Below are 27,958 nucleotides of genomic sequence, written 5' to 3'. Positions count from 1 at the left end.
TAAATTTATACTATATATAAAGAAAATAATCTCTTTCAGCTCTTTTGGACTGATTTTTTCTATTTTCAAATATGTCCTCAATTTTCAATACAAATAACACATAGATAATAATAAATTTAAATATTAAAAAAAGTAACAAACATAATATATATATATATATATATATATGTGTGTGTGTGTGTGTGTGTTTCTTTTCTTTTATCATTTAAAAAGTGTAACAAACTAGAGGAGTATAGTTATACCTACTTTTTAGGCAAAATTACACAATTAGTCCCTTAACTTTATTTTAGGTAACATTTTCGTCCTTTATCTTTTTTTTGTCACGATTTAGTCCTTTATGTTATAAAATAACAACATAGTTATCCTTTTTTATGAAAAAAATAATCAAAAACTCCAAAAAAAAAATCATCAAACTCATAGGCAAACGTAAATCTTCATCATACAAGCCTAGAAAATCAAATTTCTTTGAAAAAAATCTCTTAAAAAATGATAAGATATTGTCATTTAATAACATAAAGGACTAAATTGTGACAAAAAAAAAATATAAAGGACGAAAATATTACCTAAAATAAAGTTAAGGGACTAATTGTGTAATTTTGCCTACTTTTTATTATCTCAGTTATACCCCTAAACAATTTCTTCTATAATAAAGATTGTTGTTGGTGCCATTAAAATTTTTTAGATTATATATTTTTGTTATATATTGTTGGTGTCATTGAAATAAATAATCATGATTAATTTGATTTGTTATAACTTGAAAACAACAAACATTTATATTTTTAATTTTAGTCAAAATCAAATGTCATAAAAAAAACACCGTTAATAATTTTCAAATGTTAGCGCAATAAAAAGAGCGAAAATATCATATTTTCGCTAATGAATTTAAAATATCTTATGTAATTTGTACTGCATGCAATCCAAATTGATTTTATTCGCGCTTGCAACCGAATTAAACGCACACCGTTTTTTTTTGTCAAGTAACCTAGTGGTTGGAGCTCACACAATTTAATTGTGGATAAGTGGAGTGTCCGAGTTCAAATCTCAACCTCTGCATATAACATGCAATATCTCTATCAACCGAGTAAGCTTACGGGGATTAAAACGCACACTGTTGAGTTGAAGGTATAAGTCAAAATAAATGTGTTGCCTAATTAAATTCAACAATGATAAGATAAGATAAAACGCATATTTAAGTCATATGAGTGCACCACCTCCGCACTAGACCTTTTCTCTTTCTTTCTCACCTCCATCACCAAATCCTAACCCACTCTCATTCATCATTCCTCCTTTACCTTCACATTCATTCTTTGCATCTTTTTTATTGGTAATAATGTAAAGCCCTCTCTTTTGTTAATTAATTTCTTCTTGATTTTAATACTAGTAGTATTTTGCATGCCTGGTTAAATAGTTTTTTAATTTTAATTAAAAAAATGTGTAGATGTAATTTGTTTAAAATATATGCGAATACGAATGACTAATAATAATTAAAAGTTTGTTGTATACTACTTTGTAGTGGTAGCTACCAGAGATGTTGATCAACGTGAAAGAGTCGACGGTGGTGCGTCCGGCGGAGGAGACACCACGAAAGGCGTTATGGAACTCCAACGTCGACTTGGTGGTTCCAAATTTTCACACACCAAGCGTGTACTTTTACAGGCCAAACGGCACGTCCAATTTCTTCGATGCTAAGATTATGAAGGAAGCTCTAAGCAAGGTGCTGGTCCCGTTCTATCCAATGGCAGCCCGTCTCCGCCGAGATGAAGATGGTCGTGTTGAGCTTTATTGCGATGGTCAAGGGGTGCTCTTCGTCGATGCTGATACCACCGCTTCCGTTGATGACTTCAGTGACTTTGCTCCAACACTTCGCCTCCGTCAGTTAATCCCAGCCGTGGATTATTCTGCTGGTATTGAAACGTATCCATTGTTGGTGTTACAGGTGCGTTTTCTTTTATGTTTCTTCAGCTGTTACTTCATTTTCTAAACACACGTTTCGACAAACTTTCTTTTTTTTTTTTTAAATTTAATTTAGGACATTTTCCATTTCTGTCCATGCAATTTACACGCCTTTTATTTAAGGTTAGGAATATAATAGAATTCTTTTTTTTTGAAAAACTTTAATTTAAGGTTTAGAATAACTTTAATTTTCAATAAAAAAAAGAGAATAACTTTAATTTATTCTTTGTTTGATAATTTTACAAATAACTTATCTTTTTAAAATTGGACGGAAAAGAATATTAATTAATATATTACGATATTCCTATATGTATACTTTTTTATATATAATATAATATTTACCAGATAAGTATTGATTTGTTTGTATAATTCATTGAATTGGACATTTTATTTAGACATAATTTTTAAACTTTCTTTAGTAAAAAAATTATAATATTTAAACTTTTCTTTTAATTGACAACCTTTTGTTTTAAGTTTACCAAATTTATTCCTAGGAATAACATTTATTGGAATATAAAGATGAGAATTTTATTTCAAGGTATTTAGCAAAAATATGTTTGATTAAATTTATAATATTCCTAGGAACCATAAAAATAAGGATTATAATAGGTAACTATTTATGAATTTATTCTCATCTCTATGGGAACTTTATTCCCACCCTTTTCCTTGGGTAAATTTTTCTATTCCCATGAATATTTTATACCTGGGAATAAAATTTAGTAAACTTGTAACAAACATAGACATATACATCCCTATCATTTTATACCTGGGAATCAACAAATATAACTTGAAACAAACACACCCTTAATTTTAACATTATTTTGTATTTTCATTCATTTTGATATATATATATATATATTAGGCATGTAAAATGATAAATTGTTAGTCCATGTGAGTATATAACTCAAATGATAAGGACGTTGCATTATACCGTGATTAGTGTTTGAACTCCAAATTCTCCATGTATTTATATCTTAATGGATGAATTTCTAATTATTAGACTGCATAAAAAACACTGATAAATTGTTATAAAATCTTAACAATATCTAAATTTTATAACAGAATGAAATGACGTAGTAGTATTTTTTAAAAATATGATAACTTTTTTCCGAAGGAAAAATATGATAACTTATTATTATTTTTTTAAGGAATGATAATTTTTTTTTTGAGGGAATGATAATTTATTCCTAATATCCCTAAAAAACAAAAAAACAAAACTTATTCTTAATAAATAAGCGTGACGCCTATACAGAGAAAAACATGGGTATTAAAGTTTAGCTTTTTTTTTTAAAAAAAAAAGGTTGACATGACATGTGAAACATGAGGATGGATGAGTTTACTTTGTTTTCTTTGCAATAGTTTTGAACCAGATTAGATTAATGTTATTAATTGATACCGCTGAGCCGATATCGTAGGTTTAAGCTTTTAATTTTGGTGCAACATTAATATCAGTACTAGTAGTACCAATTATGAACTATTGTACCCCATAAATTAATACCCCACCTACTAATTTTGACTTAATACAATGCTGCATTGCATGCAGGTAACACATTTCAAATGCGGAGGAGTATCGTTAGGCGTTGGTATGCAACATCATGTAGCAGATGGAGCATCTGGTCTTCACTTCATCAATTCATGGTCAGATGTAGCTCGTGGCCTTGATGTTTCCATCCCACCGTTCATTGGCCGAACACTACTCCATGCTCGTGATCCACCTCGACCTGTTTTTGATCACATTGAATACAAGCCTCCACCATCAATGCAACATGCTAAACAAGGCTCAGACACTAGTGCTAGTGTAACCGTGTCAATCTTCAAGTTAACCCGTCAACAACTCAACATCTTGAAGGGTAAGTCAAAAGAAGATGGAAACACTATCAACTATAGCTCCTATGAGATGTTGGCAGGTCATGTATGGAGAAGTGTAAGCAAGGCAAGAGCACTTCCTGTTGATCAAGAAACAAAATTGTACATTGCAACTGATGGAAGATCAAGGCTTCAACCTTCACTTCCACAAGGTTACTTTGGCAATGTGATATTCACAACTACTCCAATAGCAGTAGCAGGAGATTTAATGTCAAAACCAACATGGTATGCTGCTAGCAGAATCCACAATGCATTGTTACAAATGGATAATGATTATTTGAGATCTGCTTTGGACTATCTTGAGCTACAACCTGATTTGAAAGCTCTTGTTCGTGGTGCACATACTTTTAAGTGTCCAAATCTTGGTATCACTAGCTGGGCAAGGTTACCAATCCATGAAGCTGACTTTGGTTGGGGAAGACCCATATTCATGGGACCTGGTGGGATTGCATATGAGGGGTTATCTTTCATCATTCCGAGCTCAACAAATGATGGTAGCTTATCTTTGGCAATTGGTCTGCCTCCAGATCAGATGAAACTGTTTCAGGAATTGTTTTATGACATTTGAGGGATTCTAAGGCGGTGCATGTTTTCTTCCTAGCTTTTTACTTTTTATGAATCAATTAAATGTGTAATCATGGACTTGCTTCTGGCTTGGCAAAGTGTGTGTAATTCTATAGAAACAAGTGTGTTATTAATTTGACATCACATTTGGACAAGATTTGTGATTGCTTTCATTGTTTTGGCGCCAAAGATGCATGTTCCTAACATGATTATTTTTCTTCAACATTTCATTTTCATAATAAATAGTCATTCTTTTTGCACTACAGTTAGAATGTGTCGTTTTTGCCTATTACTGACTCATAAATTCTTTACTCCATGTTTAGTGCCTTATTTCAAGGAAGGAACTAAACGCTAATAGGCAATTTACACATGATAAATAATCATCAATTTACAAGATTAATAGGCAATTTATGTTGGGATAAGTTGCTTAATTTTGTGGAAAAAGGATTCTGGAAATTTTATTCAACTTATATGATACATTTTCTAAGTGCAATACATAACTTATATACACAAATCAAAACTTCTAACTAACCATGGTTTCTTGACCACCAAGTAAACCATATGGTGAGTTAATCTTTAAGTAACTAACTCATCCTTATCCAACTAACTTCTAGCTAGTAACAAACTAATAATAACAAGCTTATGCTAATCTAAAGTATATGCATCATTACAACTATACACTAGATTACTACACTAATGCATTCTCTGTGATGATCCTGTGTACCTCTGGATCTCTTCACCTCTAGATCTTTTGTACCTCTAGAATCAAGTCCAAACACTCATCCTAATTCATACCAGTGAGCCTCTTCATTTCCGTAAGCTTTCTCAAATTCATCAAACCTTGCCTTCTTCGATGGTTTGGTGAAAATGTCAACAAGTTCCATCTTAGAATTGCAATACTCCAATTCTTCAAACCATTTTTTACTATTTGAAGTCACTATGAAATCAAGAATAATTTTTTTAATTTTGATTAAAGTGGGCGTAAATTAATAAGGAGATCGTAAATTAAGGTGGATAAAATTATTTTGTTTAATCAATATCATAATTGTTGATGATATGTCCGCTGGTGTCCCGCTGGTGGACCACTCTAAGACTAAACTTTCATTCACTACAAATCAGTCATAATACAAAATATCAACTACTTTTGATTTATTAGCTTATTTTGTTTAAAATAAAATCATTTAGGCAAAATTACGCAAATAGTCCTTTAAAAATTAACTTTAGGGAACGTTTTCGTCCTTTTTTTTTTCTTCTCATTTTCATCCTTTAACTTTTTAAACAATTTCAATTTCAAAAAATGTCAAGATCCAACGTTGAAACGTTGTTGTCCTACCATGCATTTACCGGTAAAAACAAGTTTAGCTTTCATTTGGATCGGAGTGTAATGGTTTTCTTCTAATTCTATCTTTTCGTGATTCTTTAGTAGGACCTTTGGCGAGTAACCCTGGTACTGAATTGGACAAGGCCGTCAACAAGCTCCGAACGAAATACCGTTCCTATATTGTCGAATATAATGTTGAGGATGTCAGTGTTAATGTTTCGTTTTACATATCCAGTTCATGTGTTTCACTGTTGCTACAAATGTTTTGATGTTTATTTGTGTTTTATGTTTTTTTTTCTGTAGGGTGTTGTGAGGTTACCTAACCTCTTTACAGCTGACTTTGGGGATGAGATTACCCGCTATGCCACTTTATTGAAACAAAAGACAACCAGTTTGAAGTCTTAGTTGAGAGAGTAAACGGTGCTGTTTTTTTTCTTTCTAAGGATGGAAAGCTCTGAGAGATTTTTATGGAATACGACTGGGAGCATGGATCACCCTGGTGTTTGTTGGTTTGGGAAAATTTGCAATGGTTTTGAAAGACAGGTTTGGGAAGGTTATAAACTGTCAACGCCGCTCGCCGTGCCGGTGCCGATATTGAAACCGTGAAGAAACATAATGTTGCGACAGACAAAGCTGCCTCTAACAACACTTCATTAAACACTAAGATATTTATTATATGTGTTTATATGTGCTTGTGTGAGATTAATTGTCTCTGTGTATATTTTATTCGGGATTAGTGGATTTTTGATATAGAAGGGTATTTTAGTCATTTTTTAGACTCAAGGGTATTTTGGTCATTTTGTGAGCAAGGCTAAAATAGTCATTTCACTTATAGGTTTTTTTTTTTGTGCTTTAGTGGGAATAGTTATTTTTACTAAGTTACTAGTAAGTTGGGTAATTATTTATAGATCGTAATTATTCGCTATTTTGACGATTTAAGTGTGTAGTAACTTTGGGGAAATATTTGGTAAGAATGTTAAGCCCATTAAGATAATTAGAAACCAAGCTCAATTGGAGGTGGCTATATAAACATAACACTAAGAGGAAAACTAGGTTTTCTACTCATTTCATTCACTTCACAATATATTTTTAGAGAGATAGAGAGAGAGAAAGTGGATCAAGAGAAGAGAAGAAGGAGCTAGTGAGAGAGAGCTTGGAATTGAGGAGCATAAGTGAAGTTAAAGTTAGGATTCTTGAAGACTAGAGGTAAGGGGGATGGTTTCCTTTCATCAATTAAGCTATAATTCCAATAAGTGATTATGGGTCATAAGTGATTATTTGTGAATTTGTGATTTTGATGAATTTATTAAAGGTATTCTAAGAGGGGTTTTTCAAAATTTTAATTCTCTTAGCGGAACAAATTCCATTGAAACGAAACAGATCTTGATTAAATCATTAATCACAAACATAAACACTTTAAGATTATGTGTTTACCTCTTGAAGCGCAGAATCTTTGTAGCGGAATAGTTTCTGATCACGAGCAAAGCAACGTAGCGATGCCTCTACTCAGTCCACACGTAGAGAACTTCTCTGATGACCGGTACGAGCCAATTCCAGCGGAGATTCAGAGAGATTAGGTTTAGAGAGCAGTGACTAGGTTTACTTTGTGAATTAGGTTAAACGTTTCAACAACGAAAACGTTTCAGCACAAGTGTTCTATTTATAGAACCCCTTGTGTGGTCATCAAGTCAATCACTTAATTACACCGTACCTTACGGTGCACCATATCCCACTTAAATACACCGTATCTTATGGTGGACCGCGTTGCTCTATTTTCACAAATTAAATAATAAGTCATACATAATTATTTAATTACTAATAAGTCTCTCTTATTATTTTATAAATAAGTCTTAATTGAAGTTATTTTCGTTGTCTCTCTTATGTTTTGAACTTATTTTCGTTGTCTATTTTTAATTAAATTGAAGTACTTTTGAACGATGAGAATGTGAGATACCCTTGTATATTTTATAATTAATTGTATTTTTAATTTAGAAAATATTAGTTGGGGTTAGAGTGTGACTGAGAAGAAGAGGTCAGAGGCTCAAAACTAGACTAAAGTTGATAGAAGGAATTTAAATGAGAGATTGGTGAAGGATTTGAGGGAATGCAAGGATTAACCATATCATTTGACCCTCAATTCAATTCGATGTAATTGGACTTACTGATGGTTTTGGTTTAGTGCCAAAACTTCTAAGTAGAATTTGTGCATCTAAGTATTGCTGTTTTAATATTAGGCTTAAATATGATAATCGTCCCTATAATTTGATCCAGTTTGAATTTTCGTCCCTGTAAAAAAAAAAAAATTGTTTGAAAATGGTCCCTGGCCCCACTATTCAGCTGAAGTGGCATGACTTTGGCCACTTGGCAGTTGCTGACTGTGCAACTTTTGCCACGTGGCGTTGACGTGACATGCCACATAATATTAAATTTTAAAAAAACATTTTTAAAATTTCGAAAATTGTTTTTTTAAAATTTAAAAATATGAAAATAATTTTAAAAAATAAAAAAATCATAAAAAAACTTTTCCGATTATATATTTTTTAAAAATATAATTTTTTGAAATATGAAAAAATGGAAAATTATTTAATTAAATAAAATCTGAAAATAAAATTTTCAATATTTTAAAAAAAAAAAAAATTTGCACATATAATTTTCAGATTTTTTCCAAGAACTTTTTTTTTTATTTTTTGAAAAGTTATTTTCTTGTTCTTTTACAAAAAAAAATCGTTTTTTTTAGAAGAAAAAACTTCAAAAATTAAAATTTTCGAAATGATCAAAAAAAAAATTTGGAATTTTTTAATTAATTATCATTTTTTTTATTTTTAAAAACTATTTTCAAAATTTTAAAAAATATTTTTTAATTATGTGGCATGCCACATCGTCGTCACGTGGCAAAAGTTGCATAGTCAGCAACTAGCACGTGGGCAAAACCATGCTAACAAATTCCATCTAAAATGCATCGCACCAATTTAACCTAAGAGATTCCCTCTAAAATGTAGCAATCTCTAATATTTCTCCTCACTGATGAGCTTTTCATTCCTATCATGTTGTCATCTTTTGTATATATCTATTGTTTCTGTAGACTTTTTTTTTTTTTTGACAAGTTGTTGTACACTTATTTAATACATTTACAAACAGAATACCCTAATATTTATGCAAACTCGACTACCCTAATTTCCATGCAAACTCGGCTATATATAGTAAACCCTAATGCGTGTTTCTCTAAAAATAAAACTAAACCGTGGTAAATTACACAGACAGCAGAAGAATCATATATTTTGATATTTTTATTTTTGCAAACGGAAGGATGTGACCTTACAACCTTCATCTTTTATAATATTTTCAGATTTTATACATTTTATGAAGTATTTTATTTTGCCTACTATGGATTATCACTTATTCTTTTTGTCACCGTTACCAATTATATATTGCATTTTATTATTCGTATGTCAATCCCTTATCAATAAACCCGTGCGACGCACGGGTCAACAATCTAGTTTAAGCCTTAATATTATCTCGACAACCATGTCTAGGTTGCATGTTTTAAAACATAGCATTCATTCACTTGTTTTTGGTTTTTGAAACTTTCATATTTTTAAACTTGTGAATTGTATTATTTCAGTGAGTAAATTGTTTCACATAGTTAGTACTGATAACTTGTGAATCGTTTCACTTGTATGAGTGAATCGTTGCATTTTTTTTAATAAAATAAGTTGTTGCTATTAGAGTGAATGTTTCACTTGTGTTAGAAACGTTTAACACATACAGTGAACTTTAGTGAATCGTTTAACTGTATTTTTGACAACTTTTTTATAACTTGTTTTTCACACTACATTTTCACAAACCTATATAAGCAAAATTTACACCTCTTCTCAAAAAATAAAATTTTCACAATCTCTTATCTTAAACCCTCTTCTACTACCTTTACTCTTTGAAAACTCTTGTGTGTTAGATAGTGATTGTGATGTTGATAGATTGTGATTTACTTAGATTAATATTATTTGTACATCGGATTGTGATATTCTTGGGTTCTCAATTGGAGAAATTTGAACCTAAAGGAAAGATTACGATCTTTCACTTCCTTTGGGGAATTCGGAGTTTTTCTTCATCTTACATCTAAAGGGAGGCTCAAAGGGAATCTAAGATTGAGCGTTCTAGATCAAAGGAGACCCCAACGATTTTTTGGGTGGCTCATGTCAAGATTGACAATGTTCTCAAATTGATTGGATCATTGCATTGTTTGATCAAGCATCATTATTTTAGAGAGTTAGAGGTACAAATCTTGGGTGTCGAGGTTCAAGGGCATCATCAAGAATTGTTTTTAGATTAGGGTTTCAGGTTAAAACTTCAAGTGTCAAAGAACAAAAATGGTGTCCACACTTTAGCAAATAGTTGGTATTGAATATTCAACAAAACTCCATTGACTTAGGTCTTTGGGAGTGAAATGGCACACTAGAGAGAATGGTATTTTATATTTGTTTTTGGATGCATTCAATGGTGTTTTATTTTTTTCTCTCTATCCCTTAACTAAAGTTTAGTTGATTTGAAGGAAACCAATTGAGTAATGATTCTTTGTCAAGAATCGATAGCATCAAGGAAGGGTTCTTCGTATTTTTTGTTGCAAAGGAAGGAAATCCAACATATCCCATCTTCATATTTTTTGTTGCAAGGCTTTTTGTTGAAATGGTTCACACTTGGGACAAATTTTAGGAAAACATATTCGTGTAATTTCTATAATTACTTTGATTTCGTGTCTCAAATTGAGCCTAAACAACCAAAGAATGTTAAGAAAATTAAATATGACATTCAATAATACTATTATCATCAATTTTATTTGGGACACAATTTCAGATTTAATATTAGGAAAATTTTATGGTGAAGTCATTAAAATAATATTTTTTGGTGAAGTTAACACTATAGCATCAAAAATGTTGTGAGTAACACCACACTGTTTGTACAGTGACATCAAAAGTTCAGTCCCTTAGTATCATCAATTCATCAGATTAACAAGAATACACTTAATCTAATTTTATCCAACCTTGTTTTAAGTGTAACACCCCACAAAGTGTAACACTCACATGATATCAGGAACTCTGTTTGCAAGTTAAAGATTCCAACGATAAAATAGTATCTGTAAGTCTAAGATGTTGCAAGCATTACTAGATGAATTACTATTGATCATTAATCAGTAATCAACAATTTAAAAATGAATCAAATATTTAAAATTAACTTTTTCAGAAAAGTCAGTTTCATGACTGCACTGTAGAAGCTCCCTAAATATTATTACATGTCTTTATTGAATATCACAACATGTATGCTAGACCGAGATAAAATCGTTCTCAAAAAGTGGTGGGATAAAAAGAAGCTACCATGGCAATACCACAAACAGGATTTGGAGAAGAACCTTGCCTTTTCAATTTCATGTATCCGGTCTCACCCCAACCTGTACCATAAGAATTCTTAATCAACCAATAGTCCTCTTCGTAACCAACTACGGTAACCAAATGGTTAACTTTGAGATTCGTCTGCGGTTTACATGGCCCGCTACCATATATTCCTCCTTTATAGTCTTCAAAGTGTTTGTCGGCAGAGATATAAACTGCAACGGGTTGTCGTGCCACAGCTTCTAGTAGGTTTTGTTCACCTGCTTCTACTTTTGCATAACCTTTAATATTTGCAAAACTACGTTTGGATCCTCTATTGCATCCGAGCTTTTGAGCTCTATAAGGATAATCAACATCCCTTGTTATTCCATTTTTCACGATATACTCAAAAGCTATAGATGCCTTACCTCCATCACATCCATTGTTCCCTTGGTCACAATCGATCAACTCTTGTGCAGACAATGCAACCAATGGGCGGTTCTGTTTGATTTTCATAATTCCTTCTACCGTTGCAGTTACCGCAAATGCCCAACAACTTCCTATAATTAAAACGGATTAATCAATCGGACAATATATTAATTAAATAGTACACTTAAAAGTATTATGATCAATTGTCAATTTTGAACCAAAAAAAAAATCCGGTTTTCTGGTTAATGGCAATATATAAATGAAATGTTGCTAAAGTAATGATTCAAGTAAATGCAAGAGCCTAATATATTACCACATTGTTTTGGCTTGTCTTGGTTCTTGACGATGGTGACAGCTCCTTTTTCTCTCCAATTTACTCTACCTGGAATTCCTGTTGTTGGAGGCGTGCTAGGTGGAGTTCTTCTTTTTGGAGGCCTTGGAGGCCTGCTAGGTGGACTTCTTTTTCTTTTTGGAGGCACCTTAGGTAACTCGATAGTTGGAATTTCACTTGAATTGAAGATGGATGACTCTAGTAAATGGTTTTCAAGACGGGAACAACCATATGCAGAAACAAACTCTTCATATGTTAAATCTGAAAATTGATTCAAACCCAACTCATAAGTCTCATTCCCATCACGGTTGAACCTCTCTATGTATTCTAATTTCTCCGCAAAAATTTTGAACCGTTTCTCCTTCTCAGCATCGTCTTCATAACTGCGCCCAAATTCTTTCATCCATTGCTCGTGTCTCGTTTCTGCAGTAACAGATGATTCTAACACTGTCATGGACATAGCTTGATATGCACATGTCCAAAATGTGAAGAAAATAGTTATTAATATAAGATTCTTCATGTTCAAATATCTCACCCAAGTGATAATGTGTGAAGGTAAACATAGGGTATTTATATAGTACTAAAATCCTACACAAGGGAATAAGAAAAACCATTAATGGAGTCTTAGCAGACTGATTTAATATGGTAATTTTGTTGTATTTTTCTAAAGTGGTCTTGAAATATTAAATGTTTTTAAAAAAAATATATATTTTTTATAAATAATTTATTAATTAGTAATTTTGAAAATGTTTTTCTAAAGTGGTCTTGAAATATTAAATGTTTTCAAAACAATATATTTTTTATAAAGTGTTTTATAATATCTCATATGACTCATGCCTTTTGTTTTAAAAGTAGGAACTTTTAAATAACTTCTCTTGTATAAAGAAAGAAAATGTGAAATTATTAATCTTGAATGAGATATATCTTAAAACCATTCAAAGATTGCAGCAATCTCTTTTTAAGAAACTTAAGATCCTCAATGAACAAAAAGTTGTAAGATTTAGAAAAGTCTAAATTTTTGAAACAAAATGTTATTCTGAAAAAGGACATAACCAACTTTCTAAAGTCTGGTAAGACCTTTCAAAAAGCTGGTTTATGATTCATAACCAATCACAAACAAAAGTGAAAAGGTAAATGAAAAATGTTCATTTTGAAAAAGATTTTAACAGTTTGAACATGTATTTTTTTTTCATAAAAAAAAACTTGTAAAAAAAATCCTCATTTCAAAAAGACATTTTATTCTAAATTAGAATGATCTCAAAAGGTTGAGATTGATAAAATATAGTTTTCTTATTTCAACAAATCTGATCATCTTAAATCAGTATGTGGTCATAAGAATGAATCTCTCAAGAAGAGAAACACTAACCTTCAAGGACCCAAAGTGTTCTGGACCGGTCAAAAGGATCTTTGGCCCATTTACTTAAGCCCAATACCATCCAAAGCCCAAACATCACGTTTGGCAAAATTACTCGCGACACACCCCTTCCATGAGAGGGGGTGCACATAACGAAAGAGACTGGTTCAAACGAACCCCAACGTCTCTTTCCACGTTCCCGCAATAAACTCATAGGCAGTTACACTTCCCATGATTTCGTAACCGTCAGTGTTAGGTGTGCCATTACAACGGCTTTGTAGCCCTCCACGTCTATACATAGGGGATTCAATGCAGTCCCCAAGGTAGAATCTCTCTTCCTCAAAACCATCACTCTCTGATCTCTACTGACTTGAGCGTCGGAGTGCCTATAGGTACACACACCCCATCCGCTCCAAGAAGCATTCTGATGTATTCAACCACCGTCACAACCACCACATTCACGACACCGGCAGTCACCTTCTGATCAGGTACGATCAGTGGCGCCGTCTGTGGGAAATATAAGCTTTCCCCGTTTTTATACTCCTAAAAACCAAAGCTTTCCAAAAAAGTTAATATGGCTGCCAACTGTGTCTCCTAGATACGAAGTGAGGTACGCATCCCTCAACGAGATGGCATGACATCCTCACCTTCACCTGTGGATTCACCCAGGGAGGAACCAATACAAATAGTTCCTCTCCAACAAAGACCTCTGTAGGGTCCCCCACGACCTACGGAGACGCCTGAAGATATCACACCAACCGGTGCCCTCGTCCGTAACCTGATCCGCACGATTCAACGACAGACATCGTTAATCGAGGAATAGAACCGACGCCTGATGGATCTGGAGCAAGAGCGTCATTCTGTTAAAGCCAAACAGAGTCCTTCCCCAATACGTAGTAGAAGGGGAAGGAGCCCTCGCTAGTCACGTTCCAGATCCCCACGCAACTCGGTCAGCATCAGATCTCCGAGTTACACCAGGAGGTCAACTAGAAGGAGATCACCTAGGTGGACTCCTCTGAGACAGTATCCCCCGAGGAGGCCTCCACCAAGACGCAACGGACACTCTTGGTCTCCCTCTGGCTCCGAGGACACTCGTGGTGCCCGAAATGACCGAAATGCTTACGGTCCTTTCACACGGCGCATCCAAGAAGCTCCTATCCCCCGCGGGCTAGAGAAGCCTCCACAAATGTACTCATACGACGGGACAACTGACCCAGACTAGCACATCGAGGACATCGAGGCAGTTCTCACTTACAGATCGGTGCAAGGCGCCGTCAAATGCAAGGTTTTCGCCACTACACTGAGACTAGGAGCTGTCACCTGGTTCAAGAACTTAAAGAGAAACTCCATCGATTTAGGGAGCGACCTCTGCTACAAGTTCACAACCCATTTCACTGCTTCAAGGACGCAACCAAAGATGGTAGAATCCCTTGAAGCAATTGTTCAAGGAAGAAGTGAACCCCTCCGAGACTACGTTGAGAGGTTCAACAAAGAAGCTGTTCAGGTACAGGGTGCTGATGAAACAATGAAACAGTACCTCATCGCCAAAGGTCTGCGCGAAGGCACATACGTCAAGAAAGCTGTCCGCTTGGATCGCCCAAGGTATCTCAACGAGTTCCTAGCGATCGCCAAGATCTACATCGCCTATGAAGAGGAGTTGTATGCAGACAGCCTCAACAAATCCAGGAAGGAGGAGCCTGCTGCTGAGTCCTCCAAAAAGCCCTTCCACGAGAAAAAGAAGGAAGGCAAGGGTACTCGGGGAGGCAAAAGACCCAACGGTCACTTCACAGAGTACACACCCTTAGCCATGTCAAGGGAGAAAATCCTCGCTGAGATCACGGTAGGCGATCTGACACAAGCTGGCATCAAGCCACCAAAGGCTCCATCTCAGGAGAGGAAGGGAGTAGAGAAAACAAAATACCGTCGATTCCACAAATTCCACGGAGGAAGGCCACCTTTGGCATTCTATGATTCAGAACTTCCCGGTGGGGCTTCAAATTCAGCCATTCCTTTGCTCGTGCAAGCATCGATGGCAAATGTTGACGTTCGACGAGTCCTGATTGACACAAGGGCCTCGTGCGACATTAGGTACACTAGCCTGCTCAAAACTCTTCAACTGACGGAGAAAAACTTTCTCCCTACGTTGGAAATGAACTCTACAACTTCAACGGCTCATCCACCCAGCCATGGGGATACGTGTAACACCCCGTTTTCCCAACATAAAAATTTCAACAATAATCAGAGTAAAACATCATGAAACGGGATATCACACTTCTTAAAAGTCTCAAAAATAGATAAATAATAATTTATCCTTCAACATAAACTTCAACATAAAAGCAGTAGAATTAAATTCAACTTCATAAATTGTCTTGGCACGCAGGCCTCATCAAACACGTCATAAATTTAGTTCAATAACATTAATCATAATTTCAAAAGTTAATACGTAAAGGAATAGAAGCATGCAATCAAAGACCCCATCCCGTTACGTATCAGAGCAACCTAAGACTCAGTGAGGCAAGGCCACTCACGACAGCACAAACAACAACCTACTCTGGATCACCTGCAAGTTACTCATACGAAGAGCAACATTTCCAAGCAGAAGGGGTGAGATTTCAGAAAACAATCATATTAAGCATATAATTCAACAATTATATTTAACAACATAAAACATCTTATTATTCAACATTGATAATAATATATCATAAATCACTTTATTCTTTAATAAACACAACTTAATCATTTTATCATCATCGACTTGACAAATGCAACTATGCAACTTAGACCTCTTATATGCATGTGGTACCAATACAGGGCATCAAGCCCCCATTGCTATTTGAGTATTAATATACTTCCAGGGCATCAAGCCCCCATCGCTAATTTGAGCTAATGCTCCAACGTGGTGAGTACAAAGCTCCAGAGCATCAAGCCCCCAACAATGAATGCTAATGCATGGACTCGACCTCTTAAACATCTTAATTCGACAACCTCTTATATTAATCCAATAATTTGGAACATCTTCATCTTCAACAACTTAGACCGACTCATGCAGCTTAGTTAAATAACAAACAGCAACATAGGCAGTATGCAAACCATCATGATATAATAATATCGAATGTAAATCAACAACTCAATTATCAAACTTAAGTCACGTAATGTATATACAATTATATAACATTATAAGCAACATTAATTCATAAGCATCAGTCTTACTGGAACATTAACAGCAAGGTAAACAACTTAGTTTCTAACCTCTAAGATCAACTCACATCAACTCGAACGACAAAGATCGCCTTTAACCTAAAAAGGCATTCTGTAACACAAATGCTCGCGAGGCGAGAGCCTCTGCTCGCCATGGCGAGTTCAGTCAGATTCTCCATATTTACATTCTAAGTCTTTCCAGGTTCAATCTTGTAACGCCCTAGTCGATATATTTAATTATTTTGATTTATGTGGAGTCTATACATATATATATATATATATATATATATATATATATATATATGATTTTTGGTGATTTATGTGGTGTGTTTATTTTATTATATGGTTTATTTTAATAATAATTGGATTAAGTGAGAAATAATAATTATTTAGGAGTTTGGGGAGTTATTTAATATTTATTAGAATTAAAAGGAGTTATATGAAAATAAAGGGAGTTAAGTAAGAGGGAAGTTAGGAAAATAGATGTCAGAAGCTTTTTACGTGAAACTGTCAAGTTGGGAGAAAAGGGAGAGAAAGCAAGTAGAACCCAGGAATCAAATTGTTGTGCATTTCTTTCTGCAATTCTAAGGTAAGGGTGAGGTTTACTTCAATAGTGTAGTTATTAATTTCTGAATTTGAATTTAATAGAGTTTTAGTGAGAATTGGGATTTTTGGGGTTTTATGATCAAATGTTGATTTTGGAGTTGTATTGATGAATTTGATGTTAGATTTAGGTTCTGGTTGCATAAAACACTTAATTATGTATCTGTAAACTAATTTGGGGAGTGATTTGAAGAAAAATGGGATTTTGGGGAAAAACCAGTTTTCTGCCCGTACAGAAGTTCATCGCTCGCCTCGCGAGTAGCTGTGCTCGCCATGGTGAGTGAGCAACTTCATAGCTCGCCTCGCGAGCAGATCAACTCGCCGTGGCGAGCAAGCCAGTTCAAAACTTGATTTTTCAAATTGTTGTTATAAGATGTTTTGGGGATGGTTTAAGGTACCTAGATGATTTTAATGATGAATGGAGCAAGTTTTAGGTTAAAAAGATGAATAGGGAGCTTATAATTGAGGTTTTAGTGAGAAAAATGTCATTTTTCCCGAGAGCACCTATTTTTCACTCGCCTCGAGTTTGCCTTGAACTCGCCATGGCGAGCAACCAGTTTTGTGAACTCGCCATAGCGAGCAGATGTGCTCGCGAGGCGAGCTGCACAGTTCCTGAGTGTTGAATTTCGTGCATGAATGGTAGTGATTTAATGTTGTTGTGTTGAGCATAGTTTCATGTAATTATGCATTATTCTGGGTGATTGGATTGCTGAATTGTTGAATGTTACTGATGGTTGTGATGTATGATTTGTTATTTAAACATACATGTTGTAAAAGTGGAGTCATATGGAGTTTGTATGCAAGGTCAAGTTGTATGTAGATATACACAAGTAGGTCCATTGCATATGCATAAAACAGCGGAGATGACTCATGTCCTGGAGCACTAGTTGCTCAACAGCGGTGAGGGCTTCGGTCCTGATGAATGCTTTAACCATTCAAAAGCGGTGATGGCTTCGGTCCTGTCTGGTACCACATGCATATTTGCATTTATGGAGGAGTCTAAGGTGTTGTCTTAGCAGTGTTGACATGTCATTTGCATGAGTTTTAGTTGCTGGTTGTAGTTGCCACCTTGATGATGATGATGTTGTTGATGAATATATATTTATATACATATTGTGATGGATGGATTTTGATGATGTTGTTGTTGCTTGTGAATGATATACTTATATTTGTAAGATGATAAATTGATGTTTATAGGGTGTTAGATTCAATTGAAGATTTTAATATCTATATTCTATTGTTGTGAATCTCACCCCTTCTGCTTGAAAATGTTGCCCTTCCTATGGGTAACTTGCAGGTGATCCTGAGTAGTAGGTGGTGGCTCAACTGTCTAGGGCTCTGATACGTTCGGGGTGGGAATTAGTTATATTTATTTTCATTCCTTATGTATCAATTTTGGAATTAAAATGTGGAGCCTTTTTATTGTTATTTGAACAATGTTGTCGACTTATGATGAGGCCTTTAATGCCATAAAATGTTGTTGGATGTTCACGATGTTAATGACTTTGAAAACTATTCTGCTGCTATGTTTTGATATTTTATCAAGTTGTTTAATTAAATAGTTTTATTTTCTATTTAAGAAATTTTGAAATGATGGTGTAGCATGCCCGTTGTGGAAATACTCTGATGAATATTCGTTATTTAATTGTTTTGGGTAATGAGGTGTTACAAATCTCATTCTACATTCTTTCCTAATCATTCTTAGACATGTTCAGGCACTCAAAAGCATCTAAGGTTCAACTCAAAAGTCAAAAATACGAAATCTTGCATGCTCTCTGGTCAAGCTCGCTAGGCGAGTTCATCTGTTCGCTATGGCGAGCTGCGACGTGCAACTCGCGAGGTGAGGGAAAATGGTTCGCGAGGCGAGCGATGAACTTCATCACTCGCGAGGCGAGGATCATCGTTCGCGAGGGCGAGCGATGAATGTTTGCTCGGGCAGAAGTGCAGTTTTCACGAAAATTCATCTTTTCTCATGGTTTTAAGCCTAACATTGATTCCTGAATTCATCCTACACATTATCTAAGGTCTAGGAACAGTTTCTACATCAATCTAACAACTTTTCACCGTTTAATCATCAATTCTATCAATTTGACCTAATTTCCGATTCTTCTTAAACTCATCCTAATTCATGTTAAATGTGACCGTTGATTCATAGACTTAATAGAATTGCAAAGTTAGTCTCACCCTTACCTTATTGAAGAAAATCGCAGCCTCTAGGTCTTCTCCCTCTTCTCTTGGCTTTTTCTCCCTTTTCTCCAAAACTGATCGTACGTACTGTTTCTTTTTTCTAAACTAGGTTTCCCTATTTATACCTCCTCCAATTATCTTATCTTATTTCTCTTTCTCCCCCAAAACTCTCTAAAATCTCAAAACAGCCCCTAAACTCAATATTTATTTTATTTTCAAATCTTATTTTATTTAACAATAAAATAAGTCACAACTTCTCATAAAATCATAAAAACCACCTCAATCATATAAATCATATAAATCACACATATATTATATAAATATAATATAAACTCATCTAAATAATTTCTAGACTCAATTAAATAATTAAATAATTCAAAACGGGCGTTACAATACGTGGAGCTACTGGTCACCTTCGGGGAAAAGGAGGCCAAGAAAACAATAAAGGTCCTATTCCTAGTGATCGACTGCCCTTCTCTCTACAATTGCATTATTGGGACAACCGGGCTTCCACAGCTAGGGGCTGCATGTTCAACTGCTCATCTGAAGTTGAGATACCATGCGAAAGATGGCATCATCGCCTCTCTCAACGGAGACATCGAAGCTGCAAAAAAGATGTTTCCTCCAAGCTAACAAAACCCAGAGCTCGGTTTCCCAATCCATCAAACCTGCTGAAGACAAAGGTAAAGCTGTTGCGAGCACTATGGATGCCAACTTGGTGGAACTGGATCCCAGGTTCACCAAGGAAGACCTTAAGGAACAAAAACGGGAAAAGAAGGATTCCCTCAACGCGAAACTTCTTAGACCTGTTCCTGACGGTGAATTCGAGCTGGTCCCATTCGGAGACGACCCCTCGAAAAACTTCAAGATTGGCAAGGATCTTCTCGAACTTGTCAGAGCACAGTTGGTCGCCTGCCTAAGGAAGAACGCTGACCTATTCGCTTGGAGCGCAGCCGATATGCCCAGAATCGACCCTGGCGTCGCCTGTCACTAGCTGACAGTAGATCCCGGAATTAGCGTTGTAGCCCAACGACGTAGAAAGCAGTCTCCTGAAAAATCAGAGGTTGTAGAAAAAGTTGTAAAAGACTTCCTATAGGGCCTGCCCTAAAGACGCATATCCTCTTCCTAACATCGATAAACTCGTAGATAATTCCTCCGGCTTTAAACTTTTATCCTTCATGGACGACTATTCTGGGTACAATCAGATACCTATGGCTGAAGGAGATAAAATGAAAACAACCTTCATGACCGAGTCGGGGAATTATTACTACAACGTAATTCCCTTCGGTCTACGAAATGCGGGGGCTACTTATCAACGAATGATGAACAGAGTCTATGACAAGACACTTCTGGGAGACATCCTCAAGGTTTACATGGACGACATGATCGTAAAATCCCAACAAGAGGTGGATCATGCCACCCATCTCAGGAGAGTATTCGGACAAACTCGGAAGCATAACATGCGGCTCAACCCAGAAAAATGCACCTTCGGATTCCAAGCGGGAAAATTCCTCAGCTTCTACCTAACAGAAAGAGGATATGGGGCAAACCCAGATAAATTTTATGCATTTACTGAGCTCCCAACACCCCACTCCAAGAAATGCATCCAAACACTTAACGGGATGCTGACTGCCCTCTCAAGATTCGTGGCTAAATACTCCCAACACGGTCTTCCTTTCTTCAAACTGTTGAGGAAAGAAACAAAGTTCGATTGGACGGACGAGTGCGAGAACGCCCTGAAACATCTCAAAGAAACCCTATTGGCATTGCCAGTGCTCTCGCGACCCGATGAAGGTGAAGTATTGTACCTATACCTCTCTGTTTCCTCTGACGCGGTAAGCGCCGTTCTCATCAGAGAAACGACAGAGGGACATAAACCAATCTACTTGACTAGCAAGGCGTTACTAGGACCTGAAACAAGGTACCAGAGAATCGAGAAGGTGGCTATCGCTCTCCTCACAGCGGCCCGAAGATTGAGGCAGTATTTTTTGGCACATACGGTGGCGGTCCGAATGGACCAACCCATCAGGCAAATCTTGGGCCTCCCTGATGTAGCCGGCCGGATGATGAAGTCGTCACTCGAGCTATCCGAGTTCGATATACACCACGAATCCAGGAAGGCGCTCAAGGCACAAGTATTTGCTGACTTCCTCGCCGAAATGACTTTCCCGACGGACGATAACAAAGAAGAATCGACCCTATTCAACCGTTTTTCTTCATCGACCACCTCATTTGAATTTCGAATATCGTCCGTAATTTGCTTTCCTTTTACAAAAGCTGATTGAGAATAATCTGAAATGACACTGCCCATAACACCTCGAAGTCTATTAGCTAGAACATTCGCAAGCACCTTATACATACATCCCACTAGAGATATAGGACGGAAGTCATTAAGCCTTTGCGAACTATTTACTTTTGGAATCAAAGCTATAAATGTAGAGTTGATAACTTTCGTTCATTTTTCATTACAATCAAATTCCACCATGAATCTCATAAAATCATCTTTTATCAAGTCCCAAAATTCTTTTATAAATCCAAAATTGATGTCGTCCAGAACCGAACTTTTCAAACTATCACAGTCTCACACATCTTGTTTCACTTCTTCCACCGAGAACGGTTTACTCAGGATGCCCCCCTCGCCAAAAGATAGTTTACGGAAAGGGAGACCACCCACACCTGACCGATCAGCACCTATGGATTTAAAATGACCTGAAAGTGGTTAAAGACTGCCATTTTGATGTTCTGCACTCCTTCAACACAAACTCCATCAACATTTACCAAATTAATAGTGTTACGGCGACGGCGATGAGACATAACATTGTGGAAAAATTTAGAGTTCGCGTCACCTTCCTGTAACTAGTTCAATCTAGCCTTCTGCTAATGAACGCTATTGTTTATCTGAGCCATATAGTGAAAATTAGTCGACAATTCATGGAGCTCCTCCACCTCAACATCACTAAGAGGCGACACCTCTCCCTTAGAGTCAAAAAAAGATATACAATTTTTTACCTCCGACATCTTGCCTTCCATGTTCTGAGAATGTTGTATGTGCCACTCTTTTAAACTAATTTTTTTTTTTATCAATTTAAGCTTTTGACGCAGCACATAGCCGCCACACCCTTGCACTTGAAAAGAACTCCATTGGTCACAAACAAAATTAGCATAGCTCGGATAATCAGACCAACATTTGAGCATCCTCAAAGGACGAGATCCCCAATTAGCTTCATCAACATGTAGCATCGAAGGAACATGGTCAGAAAGACCCCGTTGATATGCTACTTGAATATTGTTAGGCCCCGCCGCACACCACTTTTCAGACAACAAAAATCGATCCAATCTACTCATCGATACACCATCACCATGATACCAAGTAAGTAAACGACCACAAATTGGCAAATCAATCAATAAATTGTCATCAATGAACATATTAAAATTGTTCACATCCACCTGTCTGAAAACCATGCTCCTTTCTTTTCTTTCATCAATACTACGAATAGAGTTAAAATCCCCATACAAACATAAACTGAAATCTGTCTTGCTAGAAATAAAAGGTACCAAACGATCCCACAAAACCTTTTTAGCCGCCGTCTCACAAGGTGCTTACACATTAATAATAACAACATCTTCCCCTGTAATAATGACCCTACCAGCAATAACAAGGCTGTTATCAAAACTCATGGAAGACCAGACGTCAATAAGAGAACTGTCCCACACCATAATTAAACCACCAGACGCTCCAACTGATTATTGATAAGAATTGCCACAAGGAGTGTTTCCCCAAATTGATTTGATCAAAAAGTTGTCGACAAAACTCAGCTTAGATTCCTGGATGTAGAAAACAAAAGGATTCTTTTCTTGTACTAATCTTCGGACCTCCACCCTCTTTTCACCACCTCCCAACCCCCTCACATTATAAAATATTACCTTCATTGAACCTCCACTCCACCCCATCTCCCACCACACCTACAGCCTCAAAACCCGTCACCTTCACCCAAAGAACCTCCCACTCCCTCACCAGTAACATCATCACCCCTGCTGCCCGCCACTCTCTTCTACCCGCCCGTGTCAACAAGTTGAAACTATTATTGTGATCTCCCTTAAAACTTACACCTAAACTTACTTATCTCTTTGACATCCTCCGCTACCCCCTCTGCTTTATCATGAGCCAAAACCCAATTCTCCCAGTCGTTATTAACGGAAGTAGAAGAATTTTTATAAGAGTCCGAAGTAGAAGACATGGTTGCCTTACCCTTCGAAGTTTGGGAAACCTTGCTTGTCTTCCTTTTTCGGTCTTGTTTTTTCAATACTTTCGATATTTATTTTCTGTCAACTGAAGGCATCCGTACAACTCGTTTCAAGAAACCCATTGAATGCTTGAAGCTTCTAACCGTCGTCTTTTTGGATGAATGTTTCGATTGCAAAGGTTGTTCATGTATAACCTTGGAAATTGAATGTTGTTTGGCACCAGCAGAATTCCCAGCCGTAAAAACTTTACCACCTTCCTGAATGGGCACTTGCGACAACCAGTCAAGACTCCAAGGACCATTGTGGCTTGGCCGTGGAGAAGAAACAGTCCGCTTATCCTTTGAACCTTGCGGCATTGTTGCATCCATCATATCAACAGGGCATAAAAGAGGTTCCAAGACCGAGATACATAAAGGCTGCTGGTTTTTACTGTTTTCCTTCTTAAGCACCACCGGACTCTCTGTAACCAAATGATGTTTTCCCTCTTTCTTTTTATCATGTTGACTCCATTCTTTTTGCAAGTCATCCACTAAGTCATCTAACTCCTACCCCCCTTGAACCTTCTCCATTCCAGGAACGTGATTAAATTGCGGTAATGTTTCTGTCATAGTCTCTGACTCCACCTCCGTCAAGAAAGTATCCTCCCCCAACTGACACCCCCACTCCCCCACCAGCTTAATAACGTACACACATCCATCTATTGAAAATTTTGTAGTCGTATTCACAATTTCTATATTAGTCGTAGAAATAAGAATACGTGCAAAGTCCAACCGAACCTTGTCCAATGTATACTCATCTGCACGAAGAAATCTTCTGTTATTCATAACACATAGTCTGGAAAAAAAAATCATCATTCCAAGCGTGAGCGGGAATACCATACACTCGTAACCAAGCCCCACGTTCATACTTGACGTCCGTCACCGACCACTTATGAATATTATTAAATAGCATACCAAAAAAATGAATAGCTTCATTGAACACATGCCAAATATCCTCCCCACCAGTACTATGTAAAAATACTCTATCTCCGCCTAAAGGAGTAACAACTACAGACAGAAACCCCGTGTCCTCAATTCTTTGTTGTAAAGCCAACGTGGAGTCCCCTGCGATTACCAAGGCCACCATACCAGCTTTAGCCCACTCAAGGTCTGCAACTTTTGATCTGTAAATATGTATGAATCGTGATTTTACCTCCGGTATTGACTTGTGAATCTCTACGTCCCTTAGAACCACCATTTTCTCGTCCACAAGTGATCGTGAAGGAGGCTTGTTTCCAGCCTTCACTACCACCGCTCCCTCCCGCCTCCCTCATCCTTCCCCACCGTAATGCCCTCCTTCACTATATATATAATTTTAATCAAAACCAAAGTTTTATAAAATTATTGTTTGTAATTTCTATGCATTATAAACGCAATAAAAAAAAAACAGACAGATGAACGAACATAGATTGCCGGTCAAAACACTAGCATATATTATATATACATGCAGTTAATTTTTATGTTATACGAATGCCGACATATGATTGAGATGTTTATCAAATATTTCAATGCATGTTATTACCCTTAACTTACATTAAAAACATACATTAAGATTAAGAGAATATAATTTAAGATTTAAATAATTATATACTATTTTATGTATCACACAAATAACATATAATGGTAACAATCCTTCAAAAAAAATATAATGGTAACAATCATTCATTTATTTATTAAAGATATATGATAATTATGGATACTCCGATAAAATATATTATATCATAAAAATTCATCCAAAAACCTTTCTAGTGTAAATTTTTCAAACAAATTTGAATATTGTTTACCTTCTACTACATTATTATATTTTAATATTTGATCAAATCATAAATACCGAAAAGTGTTATTATTAATATTGTTTTTTTTTTTTTTGAAGGATATTATTAATATTGTTATTCATCATTTTTTATTAAATGTGGTGAAATTAAAAAAATTGTAAACTATAATTATGGTTAAGGTGGGGATGACTTTATTACTATGAAGTTTAAAATTAGTATACTTGTTTGATATAAATAAATAATGTTGACCATGAAAAATAAATTGAAGGTTCTTTAATAAAAAAAGTATTATATAAATAAAACATATCCCATGTTTACCTTCACACAAATCACCACCAATATCACTTGCAGTGATACTTGAACATGAAGCATATTATATTAATAGCTATTTTCTTCACATTTTGGACATGTGCATTTCAAACCATGTCGAGAATAGTGTTGGAATCATCAGTTGCTACTGAAACGAGATACGAGCAATGGATGAAAGAATTCGAGCGCAATTATGCAGATGATGCTGAGAAGGAGAAACGATTCAAGATTTTTGCAGAGAATTTAGAATACATAGAGAATTTTAACCGTGCTGGAAAACAGACTTATAAGTTGGGTCTGAATCAATTCTCTGATTTAACAAATGAAGAGTTTGCTGCTTTATATAATTGTGTTGATCTTAAAAGAGAACTAGAGTCATCTATGGTATCCACTGCTGGACCTATATTTAATATGAGTGAAATTTCACCTACGAATTCACCAAAAGGGAAAAGAAAACCAATTCCAGATAGCGTAGATTGGAAAGAGAGTGGAGCTGTCACCAATGTCAAGAGGCAAGGTCTGATATGTGGTAATAACAGTCTCTTGCATTTTTTTTTAATTATAACATTAGCGTAAAGTATATTATAATTACTAGCGAAAAGAAGGCGCTCACGTGTCCGTCTTTTCGTCCTTTTTATTATGCTAACATTTGAAAATTATAAACTGTATATTTTATTAAATTTTGATTTTGATTAAAACTTCAAATATGAATGTTTATTGCTTTCAAGTTATAATAAACAAACTAACAATGATTATCTTTTTCAAACACAGAAACAATATAACAAAAATATATATAATCTAAAATCTTATTTTTTTTAATGACCCCAACAACAATCTTTATTATATAAAAAATTATTTAAGGTTATAATTGGGATAACGAAAAAATAAAGATAGATTTTTTACACTTTTTAGATGAAGGAGGAAAAAAAACTGAACATATAGAGCAGGGAAGTACAACAAAATTGAAACCCATAAATTTGTGGTAATTTTTAATAATCTACGGGGTACCATACACAATTCGATCCCTCACTTTTCCAAAAACACATGCCCCTTTCTAGTCAAATTTCCACGAGTAGGAAGACAACCAAAAATAATTTGGCATGAAAATATTTGGACCTTTTTGTTGGATGAAATAGATGAATTTTTCTATAACTTGTAAAAAGAATTTAATAAATTTAGTTTCTAAGTACTTGATGAAATTATTGAATATATTATGTTAGTGTTTAATCCATTTTTATCATAGGATGTTGTTATGCATTTGCGACAACAGCAGCGGTAGAAGGAATTATGAAAATCAAAACCGATAAGGAATTGACGTCACTATCTATGCAAGAATTGGTAGACTGTGACAAAGCGAATGGTGGATGCGAAGGAGGTAGCGTACGAAAAGCTTTAGAGTATATGAAGACCAATGGAATAGCAAAAGATGTGGATTATCCTTACACAGAAAAAGTGGGTACATGCCTTAGCAACAAAAAAGACCGTGCTGCGAAAATTGATGGTTATGTAATAGTATCACCCGGCGAACAAAACCTATTAGAAGCAGTGGCACAACAGCCGGTTACAGTTGCAATCGCGATTAACGATGACTTCAAGAAATATGAAAGTGGAATATTTGGTAGCGGACCATGTGGACCGAAGGAGTCGCTCAATTTTTCTCATGCAGTCACCTTAATTGGTTATGGAGGGAGCCGCAGAAATAAGTATTGGTTGATTAAGAATTCCTATGGTGATGACTGGGGTGAGAAAGGATACATGAGATTAAAAAGGCAAGGTTCTTCTAGTTCTCCTGTATGTGGCCTTGCCATGGTATTTTCTATTTATCCCACTGTTAAATAAATTTTACATGGGGACAAGCATATATGTGCTAGTGATCTTAGATCGTTGAAGACATGTAATAACAAAATTAATAATGGTAATAATAATAATAATAATAAGTTTTTCAAAAGATAGAAAGAAAGACAAACAAGCACCTTGTATTCTTCGAGCTTTTCTTTATTCTATCTCTATTCTCCAGAAAAATTGCAAAAAGATCTAAAAATAGAATGAAGTGAAGAGCTATTTATAAAGTTAAGTTAGTGGGAAATCACTTAACTCTTGATCTAAAGCTAAGCGATTTTCCTTCCTCCACTCTTAAAATCGCTACGCCTCTGACCTGGTGAGACCTACGTTACCCTTGCATGAATTAGGGGTAATTTACCACTCATGTTAAGTATGATTCGATACTGGATTGAAGAAAATGAAGATTACATGTTGAGCGAAGCAAATGAAAAAGTTTGATATTATGGAGATGAAAATGATAATTGATTGTAAGAAAAAATCAAAATGGTGAAGCCTACATTAATTATTCATTGATGAATTGACGGTAATTTACCCCTAATAACAAGTAAAATTTGATTATGGAACGAATGAGATGGAGATC

The 27,958-nt window shown here is 35.6% G+C and overlaps 3 protein-coding genes across 5 annotated transcripts; 2 read left to right on the top strand and 1 right to left on the bottom strand.

The window, feature by feature from the left end:
• The first annotated feature begins 1,199 nt into the window (after nucleotides 1–1,199).
• Nucleotides 1,200–4,608, top strand: LOC25486922 (shikimate O-hydroxycinnamoyltransferase). Of its 2 annotated transcripts, none has more exons than XM_013608753.3 (3): nucleotides 1,200–1,324; nucleotides 1,514–1,936; nucleotides 3,497–4,608. In XM_013608753.3, the coding sequence occupies exons 2-3, from the start codon at nucleotides 1,529–1,531 to the stop codon at nucleotides 4,385–4,387; spliced, it is 1,299 nt and encodes a 432-aa protein (XP_013464207.2). In that variant the 5' UTR covers nucleotides 1,200–1,324; nucleotides 1,514–1,528; the 3' UTR covers nucleotides 4,388–4,608. The 2 variants fall into 2 exon arrangements, with proteins under 2 accessions (XP_013464207.2, XP_039686573.1); XM_039830639.1 differs by having other exon boundaries at nucleotides 1,204–1,332.
• A 6,435-nt stretch (nucleotides 4,609–11,043) lies between these two features.
• Nucleotides 11,044–12,281, bottom strand: LOC25486921 (ervatamin-C). Its single transcript, XM_013608752.2, has 2 exons — nucleotides 11,810–12,281; nucleotides 11,044–11,627 (listed from the first exon to the last, which is right to left on the bottom strand). Exons 1-2 carry the CDS (start codon nucleotides 12,279–12,281, stop codon nucleotides 11,044–11,046), a joined length of 1,056 nt encoding a protein of 351 aa, XP_013464206.2.
• A 13,270-nt stretch (nucleotides 12,282–25,551) lies between these two features.
• Nucleotides 25,552–27,454, top strand: LOC120578076 (ervatamin-C). 2 transcript variants are annotated; one of them, XM_039830152.1, is made up of 2 exons: nucleotides 25,552–26,053; nucleotides 26,780–27,454. In XM_039830152.1, the coding sequence occupies exons 1-2, from the start codon at nucleotides 25,591–25,593 to the stop codon at nucleotides 27,373–27,375; spliced, it is 1,059 nt and encodes a 352-aa protein (XP_039686086.1). In that variant the 5' UTR covers nucleotides 25,552–25,590; the 3' UTR covers nucleotides 27,376–27,454. The 2 variants fall into 2 exon arrangements, with proteins under 2 accessions (XP_039686086.1, XP_039686085.1); XM_039830151.1 differs by having other exon boundaries at nucleotides 25,552–26,065.
• Nucleotides 27,455–27,958: the final 504 nt, after the last annotated feature.

The sequence above is a fragment of the Medicago truncatula genome, chromosome 2 (genome assembly GCF_003473485.1).
Source record: "Medicago truncatula cultivar Jemalong A17 chromosome 2, MtrunA17r5.0-ANR, whole genome shotgun sequence".
In the NCBI taxonomy this organism is placed as follows: Eukaryota; Viridiplantae; Streptophyta; class Magnoliopsida; order Fabales; family Fabaceae; genus Medicago; species Medicago truncatula.
This window is presented reverse-complemented; position numbering and strand designations above follow the sequence as displayed.

What these genes read in the sequence shown, in the direction of transcription:
- LOC25486921 (XM_013608752.2), bottom strand. Translation starts at nt 12,281, where the DNA reads ATGACAGTGTTAGAATCATCTGTTACTGCAGAAACGAGACACGAGCAA. An exon ending in AGACAAGCCAAAACAATGTG is followed by an intron (nt 11,628 to 11,809) that starts GTAATATATTAG and finishes TTTTAATTATAG; the next exon opens with GAAGTTGTTGGGCATTTGCG.
- LOC120578076 (XM_039830151.1), top strand. Translation starts at nt 25,591, where the DNA reads ATGAAGCATATTATATTAATAGCTATTTTCTTCACATTTTGGACATGT. An exon ending in GAGGCAAGGTCTGATATGTG is followed by an intron (nt 26,066 to 26,779) that starts GTAATAACAGTC and finishes TTTTTATCATAG; the next exon opens with GATGTTGTTATGCATTTGCG.
- LOC25486922 (XM_013608753.3), top strand. Translation starts at nt 1,529, where the DNA reads ATGTTGATCAACGTGAAAGAGTCGACGGTGGTGCGTCCGGCGGAGGAG. An exon ending in ATCCATTGTTGGTGTTACAG is followed by an intron (nt 1,937 to 3,496) that starts GTGCGTTTTCTT and finishes CATTGCATGCAG; the next exon opens with GTAACACATTTCAAATGCGG.